The 19,620-nt window shown below is 39.3% G+C and overlaps 1 protein-coding gene across 8 annotated transcripts in view; it reads left to right on the forward strand.

Moving 5' to 3' along the window:
* EXOC6B (exocyst complex component 6B) overlaps nt 1-19,620 on the forward strand; it is a 708,873-nt gene that overhangs the window by 538,372 nt on the left and 150,881 nt on the right. The window contains exon 21 of one of the 8 annotated variants that reach the window (XM_060309974.2): nt 10,816-10,847. The exons of 6 other annotated variants lie outside the window; for them this stretch is intronic. In XM_060309974.2, the coding sequence (XP_060165957.1) occupies nt 10,816-10,824 (9 nt within the window). In that variant the 3' untranslated portion in view covers nt 10,825-10,847. Of the gene's footprint in view, nt 1-3,242; nt 3,785-10,815; nt 10,848-19,620 lie in introns of those variants that run through there. One more of the 8 variants, XM_060309971.2, reaches the window with a different exon arrangement.

A 19,620-nucleotide genomic window follows, 5' to 3' on the forward strand; every position in this document is an offset into this window, starting at 1 on the left:
CATCCAAGGAAAAATTTTTCCCTTCTCACTCTTCACGGAAAGGAAGTGTGGTCATTCTCTCGAGTTTGTGGTTTTGGTCCCTATGGAAAGCAACTAGTGTTCACAGAAAATGTTAAGTAAGGGAGTAAGTTAGAAAACACAGCCAAAATAAGGTGGATCTGAGCTGGGGATGAATGCTCAAGTACTTGTGAGCTCTCAGTGAGCACTGTTGCTTATGCTTAAGTTCCTATTTTCTGTTACAGTTTTGTTCTGAGGGTTCCGATTACGAAGTTTTAGTAGTAGAAACCAAAACTCCAAAATTTCACTGAGTCATGAAAGAATATGCCTCTTGCTATTCAGTCTATCACTTAATTTCTATTTATGTCTGTCTCTATTAAAGCAGCTTACATTTTTCTTAGATCATTTGAAAAACTTGCCTAGCTCATTATTAGCAGGCCTCAGGTAGGTTGAATCAGTGTGAATAAAATTACCTTTCCACATCCCGTGCTGAAAATATTTATCTCTTTGCAGTTCATCTTAGTCATTCTCATAACTTAAAGTGACCATCATTTTTAAAGTGAGCAGCTAATGAACTATAAGAGATGTGCCGATTATAATAGAAAGTCTGAAAGTGTGGTTTCAAAGGAGATAGCTTGACCTCAAATGAGACATGACTAGGTGTCCTTGAGTATGTGTCCTTTTGCCTGTACTCTTTGCAATCCTAAAATAGAGTTATGGAATTTGGGGGCTGGGTGCTAATCTTAAAAGTCATGTAATATAACCTTTGGCTTGACACTTGGAATCCCTGTACAGCACCCTAGACTGTGCTTGAATATTCTCCTTGAAGAGAACTTGCTTCCCCAAAGCAGCAGGGTCCACCTCAAGACAATCTGATTATAAGAAACGTATTTCTTAAAAAAAAAAAAAAGAAAGAAAGAAACGTATTTCTTAAGTTGGCTAAAATATGTCTCACTTAACTTTGACCCTTTCACTCTTTGTATTTTTATTAATGCACTCCAATTTGGGGGACAGGCTTTCTATCCTGATTTATTGAGCTTCCATCTGCTAGTGATTGAGTCTTTTTCACGTGTAGCATTGTTACTCATTCCATATCTAGTCTTTATGTGGTTGATTTTATACACCACAATTGAAGACTTTACTCTCTTTGGTCTGCGTTTTCCTTTTTGACATTCTATTAACAAACCAGATTTTAATCATTCTTATTTATTTAGCCTGTCTAAACCTTTTAAGGTCCTGACTCAGTTATCCACCTTACTACCTGATTTAACCATTATGCCCTTTATAGGTCAAAGATAACAATATTAATCAGGAATGGCCGAAGTTAAAGGAAGAAGTTAAAGTTAAGGCAAGTTATAGGATACATACGCGCACCCATGCAAAAAGGGGATTTGTCCCCAGTTCAGTGCAGCAAGGATATTCTTTTACTGTCATTGAGTGTATTTTCTTCATTGGTTTATGAATATATTCATTCTGATCATGCTTTCATGTTCTTTTGCTTTACAGTGTTTCAGGCTCTATCAATTGAATGATAATTTTTAAAATATTCAAAACATGGAATATTTGATGAACTCATCTGTATAGACTATAATAGCAGAGTGTCATTTAAAAGCCATAGAATTTTATTAGGAAGCAAATTAGATGTGGATAGCAAAACTATTCATCCTTTCTGAGCCGTCCTGTCTATTCTAATTTTTCTACTTCTTAAGGAAAAAAGTGAAATGACATTTTGAATACACAGGCTTTCATGATATTTTACACTTTTATAGCACGTCAAAGTTAAAGTATATTTACCTACATAGCTCATTTGTCAGGTTTCTGGGTTTAGAAAACCAGCTGTTAATGTGAATTAGTGCAAATCAAAATCTTCTTCTTTGCCACTTTATAATTTCTATATTCCCAAGCTCATAAAAGTACGATTGCAGTACAACTTCACATTCATGTATCAAATCTATGTGCATATTTCTATGAAAATCCAAATTTGGGTTAATGCTAAATCTTGAGAAGGACAACTTAAAGGCTCATTTATTATCTATCTTGAAGTAGCATTTATATTCCAAGTACTGATAATTGCTGGCCCTTAATGGTTCATAATTGAGAATAACAACACAAGGCCAATAGTAGATCCTCAGTAGTTATTTGATTCTTAAGCAGTACTATGGTTTGTATTTTCTTCTGTTGTTAAACATTAAGTAAATTATGCTGATGAACACCGGAATTTGAACTTCAGATGATTTTCATTTCAGTTTATCAAACTCTGAGTGCCTACTGTGAACAAAGCACAACTTAGGTGTTGTGGGAATACACAAATGAATATAATACAGTCTCTGCCCTCCAGTAACAAAGAGGTGAACAGCAAATACTTGATTCTAATATAAGGCACAGTATGATTAAGTATTTCATTGGAATGCTAAAACAACTGTGTATGTTTCAATTATTGCAGTAGCTTTTGCTGCATAACAAATCACCCAAAAACATTGGCTTAAAACAAGAACCATTTATTTAGCTCAAGTTTCTACAGATTGGCTAGGTTCAGCTGAGCTCACTCATACTTTGAGATCAGCTGCCGGATGGGCTTTGGCTTGCCTGAGGTCGCGTGCCTTAGCTCAGTCGACTCTTCTTTGCTCCCTGTGATCTCGCACTAGCCAGCAGCCCAGTCCAGGCTTATTCACGTGGCCTCCTGGCAGGGTTCCAGGAGAGCAAGAGGAAGTGTGAAAACCTCTTGAGGCCCATGCTTGAAATATCACTTCTTCCACATTCTGTTGGCTAGAGCTAGTCACAAGGCCAGCCCAAATTCAAGGAATGGGAAAAGAGACTCCAACTTACACTCTAGTTGGAATATAGGACTTTTATATAATCATGTGACATAAACAATGCAAATCAGGAGCAAGATTGAATCTCTAAGTACAAAAAATGGCCATGAAGTACAGAGGTCTTTGTAGGCCTGAGTAGTTATAAAATATTTCATGGAAAATGTGGAGAGTTAAACTGAGAAGAAGTTAGGTGTTGATGAGGGGTAAAGGTATTTCAAACATGGAGAAGAGCTGGATTTAAGTTTTGTTTGTAAAAATGTGTGTGCGTGTTTGTATGCATGTGTCTGTGTGTGTCTGTGTGTGTGTGTGCATGTGTGTGTGTATTGATTTAACCAGGATCTAGACTGTTTTGCCACCTTTAAGTATTAAGCTAATCTCTTTAAATCCCCTTTTCTTAATTCCTCTTCTTTGTTCTTTGCTTTTACTTTCCAGCTTCTTCATGGACCTCTCTTTTATGTTCTGTATCTCCTCATCAAATGCTGCTTATTACAGGCTACCCTGAAACACTTCACATTTCTGTTTTTCCATTCATTGTGAGAGAATCTTAACTTCCCCAGATAATTATTACATTATTTATTAAATTTTAGCTGTTCACCTTCCATGTCTGACCAACAGGAAGAGGTGTGAATATGTTCTTTAGAAACGTTCCTGTTCCTTGGCACCAACTGTTTTTTACTTCCAATATACGTAAGTTTTTATAAAGCTGAATGAATTAGGTTGTGACGTTGCATCAGATCTCCTGAATGGAGCTTGTTGGCAACAACTCTTATACAGCAAAGCCATCCCAAGATATCTGTGGCTTTTTTTAGATTGAGTTGGTGACATTCCCTCTAGGCCACTTATTCCCCAATTTCTAAACCTTCAGTCTAAAGTAAATGCAGTGCATTTCCATTGCAGGCACTTAAACTGCCTTAAAAACAGCTATAGAACCTAAGAGAAATAATTGTATATTTCTTTGGAGACGTTGAACAGATTCTGATGTTATGCCTATTAGAGGTATAAAGGTAAAATCAGTATTTTCAGTTAGTCAGCATCAGGTAGGGAAACCTGAGGACCACTCAAGAATCTGACTGTGTAGACACCTCCCCTTTTATTTCCCCTCCTATCTTGATCCTATTCAATAAAATTTTGGTTTTTGAATAAAATTGCCTTCCCTTCTTTTCGCCTTACCTTCAAGTCTAATGAACAGTATTCCCATTAAGAGGAACATGTCCCCTTTGCATGACTGCTGTTGGCGCTTATGGAAAAAATATTAACTGTGCTTATATTTTAGCCTCAGTAGAACATCCATTTATATCAAAAACTGATTTTGTCTGATATGGCACATATCAAAATGAGGCTCAATAGAATTTCTTTTATAATATTTCACCCTAACCAGGCGATTACATAGGAGGCTGGGGTGGGGGTAGGGCAGGCCCACATAAAAGGCCTCAGGGATCAGTCTTCATCACAACCCTTAAGCTATATTAAACTGGAAGAAAGCCATCCCCCACATGTACTTCTTAGTAGGGAAGGGTGGTGGCCTGTAGTTTTCCCAAGTATTTACTGAGCAGTTGTCAGTGAGTCATGGTAAAGAAGGGAGGTGTGGGTGTAGGTAGTAGGGGAAAGTTTTTATGAAAGGATATTCTTGGTGGAGGAAAATATAGTGGTATATGAACCCTCTAGTAGTGAAGTGTGTGGATCAGTAATGTTGCCAGTAGAAATACTCTCCAGGTGCTCAACTGAAATATTTTGTTGATCTTGAATAATGGCCTATAAAACTGGGAGTCATCTGCACCAGAGTTAGTAATCAAACAGTTTGATAACTCATGAAGTTAGAAGATGTCATTTCTATAACTGATGTTAATGGTGGGGTTAGAAGGAATGGTTTAAGCCATAAAGCACATTATCTTGGAAAAGATTATCTGCACAACTGATATGGTAGCATATATAGCATGTATATGTGGGTAGATGTCATTTCCGAAATGAAATCTGAGGTTATCATATCCCAAAGGCATTTGTTGATTAGAAGAGGATGTAGTAATATTAATATATTAGAACTCCTGCACAAATCTCTGCTGATACAGAGCCACTAAAAGTTCCTGCAGACTATAGGCCATGCCTTGACATAGGCACAGCAAGCGCTTGAATGTAGATATAGACCTCCTTAATCAGGAAGTATTCATTCATTCAACACTATGCCTAGCACTGTTATAGTGGGTACAGTGGCATAGAGGGTATCGTGTAGTGAATAAAATATGGTCCCTGCCCTTGTGGAGCTTACATTCTGGTGTAGTTTGCCCATGCTTGTAACATAGGCCTTTTTAACATTCTGCCCTTCCCAAAATCTCTCTTCAGGTGGCCCTGGTGCTTTGAGGAAATGCTACTTTGTCTAGATTTTTATTTTTTGTATTGATGCTCTATTAGTCAGTTTTAGGGACAGCTGCAGAATTATCTGGAAAGATCCCCAGGACAAGGCCAAATGTGCCGTATACTGATAAGCAGGCTTTCAGAAAAAACGTTTAGCTATGTTTGGCAGCCTGGCATAAATAAGATGGTCAGCTTGAAATACTTCCTTTCCAAAGGTAGTCCTTTGGTTTTTGAAAGCAGGTTTTTCTGGCTGTATTAACAAAATTGTTTTGCCCATGTTGTTTTGACAGACACTTATAACCTTCACAGTGATACCTCTAACCTTAAAGGAAGTTCTGACAGCAAATAATTCCTATTGCCAAGTAGAAAAGAGCTAACACCTTTGGGTCCGGTTTTGTAGAATAAGAAGAAGAGGAGGAAAATTGGGAACATTTCTGAGAATAGATTCCACTGAGCTAGACCTTTGACCTCATATAAGCCAACACTAGATCAGCATACACAAGGATAGGGCACAGGTGAATAAGGTCTTCAGCTATGGGATGTGGCTGCAGCTTCTGCAAATCAGATAGATCCCCTTACTTTGCTTGGGACATTATTAACTGGAGCCACCATAGAAAATTTATAGAAGGAATTGCCAGTAATATGTAACACATTCTGGGATTTACTGAGTGTTTTTGGTTGATTGGAGGAGAATTTATTCTAGAACTGCTGAGACTTTGTCTCACCTATACCAGCCTCTTAACTGGGGAGGAGGTGTGTCTGGAAATGCTGAATCATTAATGACAGGGTCTTTAAACTGAATTAATGGCAGATATGTGGAAATAAGCAATGGGTGAAGAACCTTCAGTTAGAGGGGTTGTGGACAATCTTTTGGGTAGCAGGAGACAAAACACCAGACTTTTGATGTATTTTCCCATGAATAATGCATTGAATTTGGCCTTTGACTTATGGGCCTCCCAGGCTAAGATTATCCATTGTTACTGGCAACCCATATTGGTACAGTCCTGGGTTAGATGGCTAACCTAATCTAAAGCTTGGTCAACAGAGTTGTCCACCACTTCCGACTTTAAACTGGAGGCAGAGAGATCTGCCACCTAGAGATTTCACCAGAGTATAGAACAGCCTTTCCAGTAGTGGCTAGAAGGACCTTTTCCAGAAGTGTGAGTCTAGTCTGTGACAACCCTGCTACCCCTTTGGTCCAGTAAAACAGCTGTAACTTTTAATGTGGGCATGGTGCCAGCATCACTCCAGATAGCCTCATAGTAAAGTCTCTCAGTTCAGAGGCTAGAGTTGCATTCCATTTCAACTCTTGTGTGAAGAGCTAATAAGCGTAGCATAGTAAGCCACCTGGTTATTTCTACCTTAGCTCATAGACAGCATTTGTGATCCTCGTGCTAAACAATAAAAGACCTAGGTAGTCTGTGAGGCCAGCTGCTAGGCTAGCCTGAGCCACTGCACTGCTCTCTGCTTTCCCAAGAAGCCAAGCCTCAGAAACTCAGGAGGTCTCTTTCTTACTTCCAACACAGCATGGATATGCATACCCATAAACCTGGAATTTGTGAATTTCTCAGATAATCACATCTTCAAGAGAAAGGACAGGAAAGTCATCACCAATGAATTTCCCTGGGAGTAGCAGTGGAATCAGAGGCTGTTGTGGTAGTGCTGGCTGAGTTAAAGCCTATTGGGTTCTGAACACAAATCTCATCTGCATTAACTACACTGTCTAGTGTCCTATTAGAGGACGCTCATAGGCCACAGAAAGGACAGTAGAGCCAGGCCTTGGAACTAATTTCTGACAAGTGTATCCTACTGATAGCCGCTGGAGGGCAGCAGAGAGTGACAACAAAGGGCTAGATGTAGGGAATTGGGGCATATTTCAGTTTGCCAAGAAAGAAGCCCCCCATAGCTGTAAGAGAGTTAGCTATCTGGGAGCCACCATTACAAGCATAGGCGCCTGGGGAACAAGGAACAAAAAGAGTGTCCAGAACCCTGATCTGAGGGTTAAAACCCTCCTACTAGGCAAGTTCAGAAACCAGTAAAGAAATGACGTAGAACAAACTATGAAAGGGGAACCAGACAGCATCAGTAAAGACAGGGAACCAAAAGGACTAAAGTATCAAGTCCCAAGGGGGCAAGCAAAGATGGAACAGGAACCAAGTGAAAGAAAGAACTACAGTGGGAAGCAAGCCAGAGTGAGTGAGTTGAAGAGGCAAAGGGACAATCCAGAAAGACTGATTCTGAGGCAGCCATACCCAGGAAGGAGTCTTTCTGTAGGACACCTATCAGCAAGCAGAGAGCTGCAAAGGAACAAGTTTCCTACACAATCACACAGCTATATCAATGGGACGCTTATCTCTTAAAGTAGTCCCTCCTTGATTAGCCAGGATTATTTCCTTCTTGGTCTTTCTTCATTTCAGGAGCAAAATAACTCTTTGCAAATATGGAGAGAGAGACAGAGATGATACGGCATTTTAAGATGTGACTAAGGGATTCTTACACATGAAATGAAATTAAACTTGGGCTTGAAGCCCTTCTGGATAGCATTGGTGTCAAAGGACAGCTCACTTTCTTAGAATAGCTTATGATACTGCCTTTTGATATTTTACACTGTAACATTTGCTAAGAATATCCAGTGGAAAAGAAAAACTGGCTCTGGTGACTAGTTATATAGGCAAGATCCCAATCGATCCAAGGATTTAGGATCTGTTCCCAGTAGGTTAGCAGAGAGCTGTTTGGAGTCTCTTCTAACTGCTATGTAAGCAGTTTTCCAAACCCCTTAAGGATGGAGAAAGAAAACTCTTTTTTGGCCTGTTAAACTTCTAGTGTCTCCCTTCTTTGTCTCAACTCCTTAAACATCAGGAAAATGGGACTCCTGTAGCTGCAAATTCCAGTAAATATTTAATGCTTACTCCAGGATTATAAGTCTTATAAGCTATAAAACCTTTATTTTTATAGCCTAAGAAATGTTTCCAGTAGGTTAGTTCATAAATATAACAGGTAAATGACTAAATAAATTATGCTATACCCATATAAAGAAATATCGCTCATCAATAAAAAGAATAAACTATTGATACATCCAGCTCTCAAATTTATGTAAAATTCCAGAAAGGGAATTTCATACAGCATAATGTTTTAAGATTCATCCATGGACAGATTCAATGCAATCCCTATCAAATTACCAATGGCATTTTTTACAGAACTAGAACAAAAAAATCTTAAAATTTGTATGGAGACACAAAAGACCCCGAATAGCCAAAGCAGTCTTGAGGGAAAAAAACGGAGCTGGAGGAATCAGACTCCCTGACTTCAGACTATACTACAAAGCTATAGTAATCAAGACAATATAGTACTGGCACAAAAACAGAAAAATAGATCAATGGAACAGGATAGAAATCCCAGAGATAAACCCACACACCTATGGTCAACTAATCTATGAAAAAGGAGACAAAGATATACAATGGAGAAAAGACAGTCTCTTCAATAAGTGGTGCTGGGAAAACTGGACAGCTTTCATGTAAAAGAATGAAATTAGAACACTCCCTAACACCATACACAAAAATAAACTCAAAATGGATTAGACACCTAAATGTAAGACCAGACACTATAAAACTCCTAGAGGAAGACAGAGGAAGAACACTCTTTGACATAAATCACAGCAAGATCTTTTTTGATCCACCTCCTAGAGTAATGGAAATAAAAACAAAAATAAACAAATGGGACCTAATGAAACTTAAAAGCTTTTCCACAGCAAAAGCTATATCAGCCTCTTAACTGGGGAGGAGTTAACAAGACGAAAAGACAGCCCTCAGAATGGGAGAAAATATTTGCAAATGAATCAACAGACAAAGGATTAATCTCCAAAATATATAAACAGTTCATGCAGCTCAATATTAAAAAAACAAACAACCCAATCAAGAAGTGGGCAGAAGACCTAAATAGACATTTCTCCAAAGAAGACATACAGATGGCCAAGAGGCACATGAAAAGCTGCTCAACATCACTAATTATTAGAGAAATGCAAATCAAAACTACAATGATGTGTCACCTCACACCAGTTAGAATGGGCATCATCAGAAAATCTACAGACAACAAATGCTGGAGAGGGTGTGGAGAAAAGGGAACCCCTCTTGCACTGTTGGTGGGAATATAAATTAATACAGCCACCATGGAGAACAGCATGTAGGTTCCTTAAAAAACTAAAAATAGAATTACCATATAAGCCAGCAATCCCACTACTGGGCATACACCCTAAGAAAACCATAGTTCAAAAAGACACATGCACCCCAGTGCTCATTGCAGCAGTATTTACAATAACCAGGTCATGGAAGCAACCTAAATGCCCATTGACAGATGAATGGATAAAGATGATGTGGTACACATATACAATGGAATATCACTCAGCCATAAAAAGGAACAAAATTAGGTCATTTGTAGAGACATGGATGCATCTAGAGACTGTCATACAGAGTGAAGTAAGTCAGAAAGAGAAAAACATATATCGTATATTAATGCATATATGTGGAACCTAGAAAATGGTACAGATGAACCGGTTTGCAGAGCAGAAATTGAGACCTAGAAGTAGAGAAAAAACATGGACACCAAGGGGAGAAAGCGGCAAGGGGTGAGGGTGTGTGTGTGATGAACTGGGAGTTTGGGATTGACATGTATACACTGATGTGTATAAAATGGATGACTAATAAGAAAATAAATAAACAAACATACACAGGTTAAAAAAAAAGATCATCCATGGTATTGGATGTATCAATAGTTCATTCCTTTTTATTGATGAGTGATATTCTTTATATGGATATGTCATACTTTATTTGGTCATTCATCTGCTATATTTGTGAACATTTTGTTGTTTCCAATTTCACACTGTTATGAATAAGGCTAATGAACATTCATGTACAAGTGCTTGTGTAGATATATTGATATGTTTTTATTTCTCTTGAGTAATACTAGGAGTGGAATTGTTGAAGTATACATTTAACTTTTTTTTTAAATGTCAAACTATTTTCCAAAGTGGTTGTACCATTTTCCATACCTGTCAGCAGTGAATGAGAGTTCCAGTTGTTCCACATTCTCTTCAACACTTGGTGTGACAGTCTTTTATGTGTTTGTTGGTTTGTTGAGTCATAATTAACATATAGTAAAATTCATCCTTCTTAGACATACAGCTCTGTAAATTTTTGCAAACTTGTGCAGTTGTGTAACTACCACCCAAATCAACATGCAGAATGTTTCCATTACTCAGAAAATTCCTTTATGCCTCTTTGCAATGAGTCTCCTCTTTCTACTCCCAGCTCCTGGCAATGACTGTTCTGATCTCTGATGCTACAGTTTTGTCATTTAAATGGAATAATGCATATAAATGGAACCATACTCTTCATTTTGGCCTCTTTCACTTAGCATGATGCTTTTGAGGTTCATTCATATTGTTGCATATGTTAGTAGAGATTCATTCATATTGTTGCATATATTAGTAGTTTCTTCATTTTTATTGCAGAATAATATTCCATTATGGGGATAATTTGTTGACTCATTTACCAGTCAATGAATATTTGGATTGTTCCCAGTTTGGGGATATCATGAAAAAAAGCCACAATAAAGATTTGTGTAAAGGTTTTTATGTGGACATATGTTTTCATTTCTCTAGAGTACTTAGGAGTGGGATTACTGAGTCATATGGTAAGTATATTTTTAACTTTATAAGAAACTATCAAACTGTTTTCAAAGTGGCTTTACCACTTTACATTTTCACCAGCGATATATGAGAGTTGCAGTTGCTCTGCACCCTTGCTAATATTTGGTGTTGTCAATTTTCTTTTCATTTTTACCATTTTAGTAGGTATGTTGTAGTATCTTGTGGTGGTTTTAATTTGCATTCATGTAATGACTGTTGATGCTGAACATTATTTTTTGTGCTTATTTGACATCTGTATCTCTTCTTTTGTGAGGTGTTTGTTCAAATCTTTCATCCAGTTTTAAAAATAATTATTATTGAGTTGTAAAAGATTTTTATATATTGTGATTAACAGTTCACTATTAGATATGTGTTTGACAACATTTTCCCCCTAGTCTGTAGCTTTTAATTTTCTTAATAGTATTTCTCTAAAAGTTTGAGTGTTTTTATCTTAATAAAATACAGTTCTCAGTGACATCATTTTTTTCTTTCATGGCTCCTGCTCCATGTGTCCTATGTTAAGAAATTTTTGCCTAACCCAAAGTCACAAAGATTATCTCCTATTTTTCTTCTAGGACTGTTATATATAGTGTTAGGTTTTTTTACATTTCATCTCTGTTGACACATTCTGAGTTAACTTTTCAATATAATGTACAATATGGTCAAGATTCATATTTTTATATAGAATGTATAGTTGTTCCAGCACCATTTGTTAAAAAGAGTATGTATTTTTATTGATTTGCTTTGACACCTTTATCAAAAGTCAACTGACTATATATGTATTGTTCTATTTCTGGACTCTATACTTTGTTCCGTTGATCTGTGTGTCTATCCTTTTGCTATGTCTTGATCTTACTTTTATATTAAATCTTGAAATCAGGTACTATGGTATGAGTCCTCTAACTGTTTTTTTCTTTTTCAAAATTGTTTATTTACTCTAGGTCCTTTACATATATATTTTAGAATCAGCTTGTCAATTCCTACAAAAAAACCTTGATGGAATTTTGACTAGGATTTTATCAAATTCATAGATCACTTTGGAGAGAATTGACATTCTGACAATATTGAGTCTTCTAATCCATGTACATAGTCTATCTCTCCATTTATTTATGTCTTTGATTTCTTTTATCAGTGCTTTGTAGTTTTTCAGCAAATCTTGCAAATATTTTGTTAGAATTAATCAGAGTATTTCATGTACATTTTAAATGCTATTGTTTTATGTCAGTTTTTAATTGTTCATTGCTAGTATATAGAAACACAATTGGTTTTTGTATGTTGATCTTGAATCTCAAACTTTCTGAACTCACTTATTAGATCTAGTAGTATTTTATACATTCTTTGGGATTTTCTAGGTAGACAGTTATGACATCTGTGAATAAAGACAGTTTTACTTCTGCCTTTCCAACGTAGATGCCTTCTGTTTCTTGCCTTGTTGCACCAGGACCTCCAGTACAATGTTAAATAGAAGTGCTGAGAGCAGATATCCTTGCTTATTCCTGATCTTAATGGGAAAGTATTCAGTCTTACACCATTAAATATAATAATAGGTGTAAGTTTTTTATGCTCTTCATCAGTTGAGGAAGTTTCTCTTAATTCTTAATTTGCTTAGAGTTTTTATTATGAATGGTACATCAGTTTTATATCCCATCATTTAATTAGCCACTATTATTTTTGAACTTACAAGTTATTTCTAATGTTTTCTTTTTATATTTAAATTATAATATATGTGTTCATACTTATAGCCTTTTTTTTAACCTGAATTTTTCCTTAAGGTAATTTCTTTATGTAAGAGTTATAAAAACATTTTTATGGCTTTTAAATGTATTGTTGGTTCCTATAACAAAGGGTTATTATACCAATTAAAGTACACCTAGCAGTGTATTCGTGCACTAGTTTTACAGCAGCCTGACCAACACTGAGTCTATAAATTATAAATTTTAAGTGTTTGGTTAATACGATAGGTATGAGGGTACCTTTATTTTTTTATTCCATGTCTTTTTTTTGCTACACATTAAAAAAAATTGAGTAGCCCATGAACATCAGTAAGGGCATGAATTTATCAATGTCTGGTTTTCAATTCTTATTGCCCTGTCCTGTGATAGGTTTTTTGCAATCTGATTTGATGCACCTCTAATTTAACGTTAGCTTATTACAATCTAGTAAGAAATACAAGACTGATATTTATAAAAGTTAACTACTAGTAAAATGTATATGTTTAAGTAACAAATTAAGTATTGTGCAAGCATTGCATGAGTTTGAAAGAGGGAGACATTGCTGAGCCATTAGAAGTGATGATTCTTGCCTTTCTGGTTAATGGGTCAGTAGGAGCTGATTTTGTTTCTTTTGTTTATTTAGTTTTATAAAAGCATTCTGTGACCAAAACATTTGAGATTCACTCTTCATGATGTCTCTAAAATTGTGTGTGAAATTTAATTCCCTGCTAATAATAAAAAATGTTCAAACCATTGTTTGTCTCCAGTGTTACTATAGAAAGAGCAAATTAGCCGGCTATTGGCTAGAAGAGCTAAGGTGTGAGGTCTCTATTTTCCAGAGTATGCTAAAAAAATATGCTCTAGAGACTTAATCTGAAGATTGAGGTGTGGGTGTTCACCTAAGCTAAACATCAACCAGAAAGAGGCCTCCCAGATTCTTCCCAGAGTTCTGATGCTTTGGGCCTGATGAAGACAAGTAGCAGGTTCTCTACAGCAATGTTCTGGCTGCCTTAAAAGCTACTGCTAGTATAGTCTGTAGTATTCTGTGACTTAGCACCGCAAGAGACTTGGAGAGACAGTGGGGAGAAAGTGGTTCTCAGAAGCTACTGGTACACCAAGGCTATATTAAAAAGGACTATCTCAGGCAGTAGTAAATTAACAACATCACTGAAAGTGAATGTGTGTTATGAGGCAAGGGGAGACGTATCGTTCCTTTTAGAGTGTATACTGCTAATCATCTGTCAATATAGCATTTGTAGTGTGTGTGCTTCCCTGTTCTAAATCCAAGTGTGATTAGAGTTCCATATGATGCTCTTAATTTTTCCTTCCCTTAAAGCCTCTGATTGAAATCATTAAAAGAGAGAAGGTGGTTTTACATGTGTTTTCTCTGGAATGCTGCCTTCCTACATCTATCTATCTGTGTGAACCTCTTTTCTTTCCCTGTCTGCTTGATGAAATGATAGTGAAAGAAGACAGTTAATTTCATTGGAGGAGGTAATGATAGGCTTGGGGAATGGGGAAGGCGAATGGAAGTGGATAGTGGGTATGTTCATGGTTCTTTCTATTAAGTATGAAACTATTTTATTCTTACTTCTTCTCTTGATCTGTCTTATGCTACTACCATTGAGCATCTTTTATTTCTTTTCTTTCATTCTGCTACCTACTGATTTTTATTTTTTTTATTATTTTTTTTTAACGTTTATTTTTTTTTAATTAATTAATTATTTATTTATTTTTGGCTGCATTGGGTCTTCTTTGCTGCACGCGGGCTTTCTCTAGTTGCGGCGAGCAGGAGCTACTCTTCGTTGAGGTGCGCAGGCTTCTCATTGCGGTGGCTTCTGTTGTTGCAGAGCGCAGGCTCTAGGCGCGCAGGCTTCAGTAGTTGTGGTGCGTGGGCTCAGTAGTTGTGGCTCGCGGGCTCTACAGCGCAGGCTCAGTAGTTGTGGTGCTAAGTCGGGCTTAGGTGCTCTGCGGCATGTGGGATCTTCCTGGACCAGGGCTCGAACCTGTGTCCCCTGCATTTGCGGGCGGATTCTTAACCACTGCGCCACCAGGGAAGTCCAAGTAGTACATTCTTGAACACTTTCCTGAACGAGCAAAAGGCTCGACGAGACAGGGGACCAGCTGAATCTAGTATAGGTACGTTCAATGACATAAAAGTTGTCCCCATCATCTCCTTGGTCAATGACGTGCTCATCAACTTTGACTGTCCTTTCAAACATGGCATCGAGGACTTGAGAAAGCTGTTCCTGATCAAGATTTTTGAAAAGAAGAATATCTTTGCAAGCTTCCTGAAGTCTGCACCTCTGTTGATCAGTTTTAGGATGAATCACCCTTGGATCAGTATTCTCCTCTTCCTCATCAGGGTTATAGGTCTCAGCACAGACTGATACTCGCCGCCGATCAAATCTGTTAGGAACTGGAACTTCTTTCCACATCCACTTTAGCCATTGAATCTCTCCCTGGGGGCTTAGAGTTGAGGGTTCCACGACCAGTTTTGTTATTGTAGGTCTTTTCCTTCTTTTGTGTTTCTTGCCTAGAGAAGTTCCTTTAGCAGTTGTTGTAGAGCTGGTTTGGTGGTGCTGAACTCTCTCAGCTTTTGCTTGTCTCTAAAGGTTTTAATTTCTCCATCAAATCTGAATGAGATCCTTGCTGGGTAGAGTAATCTTGGTTGCAGGTTTTTCTCCTTCAACACTTTCAATATGTCCTGCCACTCCCTTCTGGCTTGCAGAGTTTCTGCTGAAAGATCAGCTGTTAACCTTATGGGGATTCCCTTGTGTGTTATTTGTTGTTTTTCCCTTGCTGCTTTTAATATGTTTTCTTTGTATTTAATTTTTGACAGTTTGATTAATATGTGTCTTGGCGTATTTCTCCTTGGATTTATCCTGTATGGGACTCTCTGTGCTTCCTGGACTTGATTAACTATTTCCTTTCCCATATTAGGGAAGTTTTCAACTATAATCTCTTCAAATATTTTCTCAGTCCCTTTCTTTTCCCTTCTTCTTCTGGAACCCCTATAATTCGAATGTTGGTACGTTTAATGTTGTCCCAGAGGTCTCTGAGACTGTCCTCAGTTCTTTTCATTCTTTTTTCTTTATTCTGCTCTGCAGTAGTTATTTCCACTATTTTATCTTCCAGGTCACTTATCCGTTCTTCTGCCTCAGTTATTCTGCTATTGATCCCATCTAGAGTACTTTTAATTTCATTTATTGTGTTGTTCATCGTTGCTTGTTTCATCTTTAGTTCTTCTAGGTCCTTGTTAACTGATTCTTGCATTTTGTCCATTCTATTGTCCATTCTATCTCCAAGATTTCGGATCAACCTTACTATCATTATTCTGAATTCTTTTTCAGGTAGACTGCCTATTTCCTCTTCATTTGTTAGGTCTGATGGGTTTTTATCTTGCTCCTTCATCTGCGGTGTGTTTTTCTGTCTTTTCATTTTGCTTATCTTACTGTGTTTGGGGTCTCCTTTTTTGCAGGCTGAAGGTTCGTAGTTCCTGTTGTTTTTTGTGTCTGTCCCCAGTGGCTAAGGTTGGTTCAGTGGGTTGTGTAGGCTTCCTGGTGGAGGGTACTAGTGCCTGTGTTCTGGTGGATGAGGCTAAATCTTGTCTTTCTGGTGGGCAGGTCCACGTCTGGTGGTGTGTTTTGGGGTGTCTGTAGACTTATTATGATTTTGGGCCGCCTCTCTGCTAATGGGTGGGGTTGTGTTCCTGTCTTGCTAGTTGTTTGGCATAGGATGTCCAGCACTGTAGCTTGCTGGTCGTTGAGTGAAGCTGGGTGCTGGCGTTGAGATGGAGATCTCTCGGAAATTTTTGCTGTTTGATATTATGTGCAGCTGGGAGGTCTCTTGTGGATCAGTGTCCTGAAGTTGGCTCTCCCACCTCAGAGGCACAGCACTGACTCCTGGCTGCAGCACCAAGAGCCTTTCATCCACAGGGCTCCTTAATTTGGGATGATTGGTTGTCTATTCAGGTATTCCACAGATGCAGGGTATATCAAGTTGATTGTGGAGCTTTAATCCGCTGCTTCTGAGGCTGCTGGGAGAGATTTCCGTTTCTCGTCTTTGTTCTCACAGCTCCCAGGGGCTCAGCTTTGGATTTAGCCCCGCCTGTGCGTGTAGGTCGCCGGAGGGCGTCTGTTCTTTGCTCAGACAGGACGGGGTTAAAGGAGCCGCTGATTCGGAGGCTCTGGCTCACTCAGGCCCGGGGGTAGGGAGGGGCACGGAGTGTGGGGCGGGCCTGCGGCGGCAGAGGCCGGCGAGACGTTGCAGCCTGAGGCGCGCCTGTGCGTTCTCCCGGGGGAGTTGTCCCTAGATCCCGGGACCCTGGCAGTGGCGGGCTGCACAGGCTCCCCGGAAGGGCGTGTGGCTAGTGACCTGTGTTCGCACACAGGCCTCCCGGTGGCGGCAGCAGCGGTCCTAGCGTCTCATGTCTGTCTCTGGGCTCCGCACTTTTAGCCGCGGCTCGCGCCCGTCCCTGGAGCTCTCTCAAGCAGCGTTCTTAATCCCCTCTCCTCGCGCACCAGGAAACAAAGAGGGACGTAAAAGTCTCTTGCCTCTTCGGCAGTTCCAGACTTCTCCCCGGACTCTCTCCCGGCCAGCCGCGGTGCACTAACGCCCTGCAGGCTGTGTTCACGCCGCCAACCTCAGTCCTCTCCCGGCGCTCCGACAAAAGCCGGAGCCTCAGCTCCCAGTCCCGCCCGCCCCGGCGGGCGAGCAGACAAGCCTCTCGGCTGGTGAGTGCCGGTCGGCACCGATCCTCTGCGCTGGAATCTGTCCGCTTTGCCCTCCGCACCCCTGTTGCTGTGCTCTCCTCCGCGGCTCCCAAGCTCCCCCACTCCGCCTCCCGAAGTCTCCACCCGCGAAGGGGCTTCCTGGTGTGTGGACACTTTTCCTCCTTCACAGCTCTCTCCCGCTGGTGCAGGACCCGTCCCTATCCTTTTGTCTCTGTTTAGTTTTTTCTTTTGCCCTACCCAGGTACGTGGGGAGTTTCTTGCCTTTTGGGAGGTCTGAGGTCTTCTGCCAGCGTTCAGTAGGTGTTCTGTAGGAGTTGTTCCACGCGTAGATGTATTTCTGGTGTATCTGTGGGGAGGAACGTGATCTCCGCGTCTTACTCTTCCGCCATCTTCCCGGAAGCTCCCTACTGATTTTTAAAAACACAATTATGATTATGTCATTTACTTGCTTAAAAAGCCTGAGAGCTCTCTGTTGCCTAGTGAACAAAGGACAAACTCCTAGCAAAGCAAGTCTGGTCCCAGCTTGTCTCTCTCATCTCCTTTTCCTGTCATTTTTCCCCCTGTAATCTCTACCAGGACCACTCTTTACACCTCCCTGATCCAAAAACTGGACAAGCTTTAGGCCCCCTCTGCCTGTCACAGAGTGCTCTCCCTTAATAAAGTGACAAACTCCTTCCCTTCCTAAACTGCTTGGCTCAAATGTCATCTCCTTTATAAATTCTTCCCAACCTCCTCAGACAGATTTAATTGTTCCCCCTTTGGATCCCTGACATTTTATATGTCCCTTCATTACTAATTCCTTTGTAATTACTTGTTTAATCATCTGCCTTCCCCATTAGATTCTGAGTTCACCAAGGGCAGGATCCCTGTTTCATTTATCCTCAAATTCCCCCTCCTCCAGTGGGTAACATAGTTCCTATTAGGTATTATGCTTTCATAACTGCTTTCTGAATGCATTGACTTAATATTGTTTTGTGTCATTTCAGAAGTAAATGGAATTAGATTGAATTTCTGAATAATATTTGTACTCAAACTCCCTTAAATAAATAGTGTTCATTATTTTCCTCCCACACCATGCTCTTCATTTTCACTTTAATCTTGTTAAATGAAGTGCAGAGGTCACAACCCTGAGGAAAGGAAGGAGCAAATATGGGGAAAGGGAACTTAGCTGGTAGTCCCTGTACCCTAGCATAGGGAGGACGTTCTATAGTGAGAGTCAAGAGGGAAGCCTACCTAGGAACAGCACCATGCAGCTAGAAGGTTCATGCTGAAAAGGAAAATAGCTCCTCACCTGGTAAATTATTCTCACTGCTTCAACAGGAGATAACTTCTCAGATGAAACACTTGGTCATATTCTTCCAACCCTGGTGAGCACCTGAGTTCAAGTATCAGATGTTCCCTTTCTATGTCTGTGCCCAGATGGGGGCCATTTTTCTTAATGCATGTGCACCCTTAGAGTTCATCCAGCATTTCATCCTTGTTGTATCTGTCTGAGATGCATGTATCCCACCTAACTGAGCTCCAAAATTAGGCCAGAATGTCAGTCCAAACTCTGAAACCAATTCAAGATGTTGAAATCTTTTTTAGAATGACTTCTTGTTTACAAATAATTCCTGCTGAGGCAGTTAGGAATTTTGAATGAAAGTGATTAATGCGTTGAAAATGTAACATGGCCTTATTCTCCATGCCAGAAATATACTTATCTTCATCCTGTATAAATAATAAAAAAAATCTTAATGTGTTATATCCTATTATAATTTAAAATGTTCTAAAACTAAGTTCCTGCCTGTTCCTTCTGCAGTCTTCTTCACCTCAATTAATGGCAATTCTGGTCTTTCTTCTAGGAATAGAAATCTTGAAGTCATCCTTGACTCCTTTCTTTCTCTCACATCCCACATCCAGTCTATCAGCAAGCCGTGTTTTCCCTCCCTTCAAAATATATCCAGAAACCAGCCATTTATAACTATCATTTCTTTTCTCATGATTCAAGTAATAATTATTTCTCATTGTATTCTTGCAGTGGTTTCTTAACTAGTCTCCATGGTTGTGACTTTGCCCTTCTATAGACTGATCTCAATATGGCAACCAGCATGAAACAGTTAAAACAGAAGTCAGATCACATCAGTCCTCTGTCCACAACCTCACAATGACTTCCCATTTCACTCTAAGTAAAAGCCTAAGTCCTTTTAATGACCTACAAGATACTATAGAATTTTCAGGCACACACACATACTACCTCTTAACTGTCTGACCTCATCTCCTACTTCTTTTCTCCTCACTCTGCTCTGGCTCTGATAGCCTCCTTATTGTTTTTCAAATATGTCAGGTAC

The sequence above is a fragment of the Globicephala melas genome, chromosome 12, assembly GCF_963455315.2.
Source record: "Globicephala melas chromosome 12, mGloMel1.2, whole genome shotgun sequence".
Lineage (NCBI taxonomy): Eukaryota > Metazoa > Chordata > Mammalia > Artiodactyla > Delphinidae > Globicephala > Globicephala melas.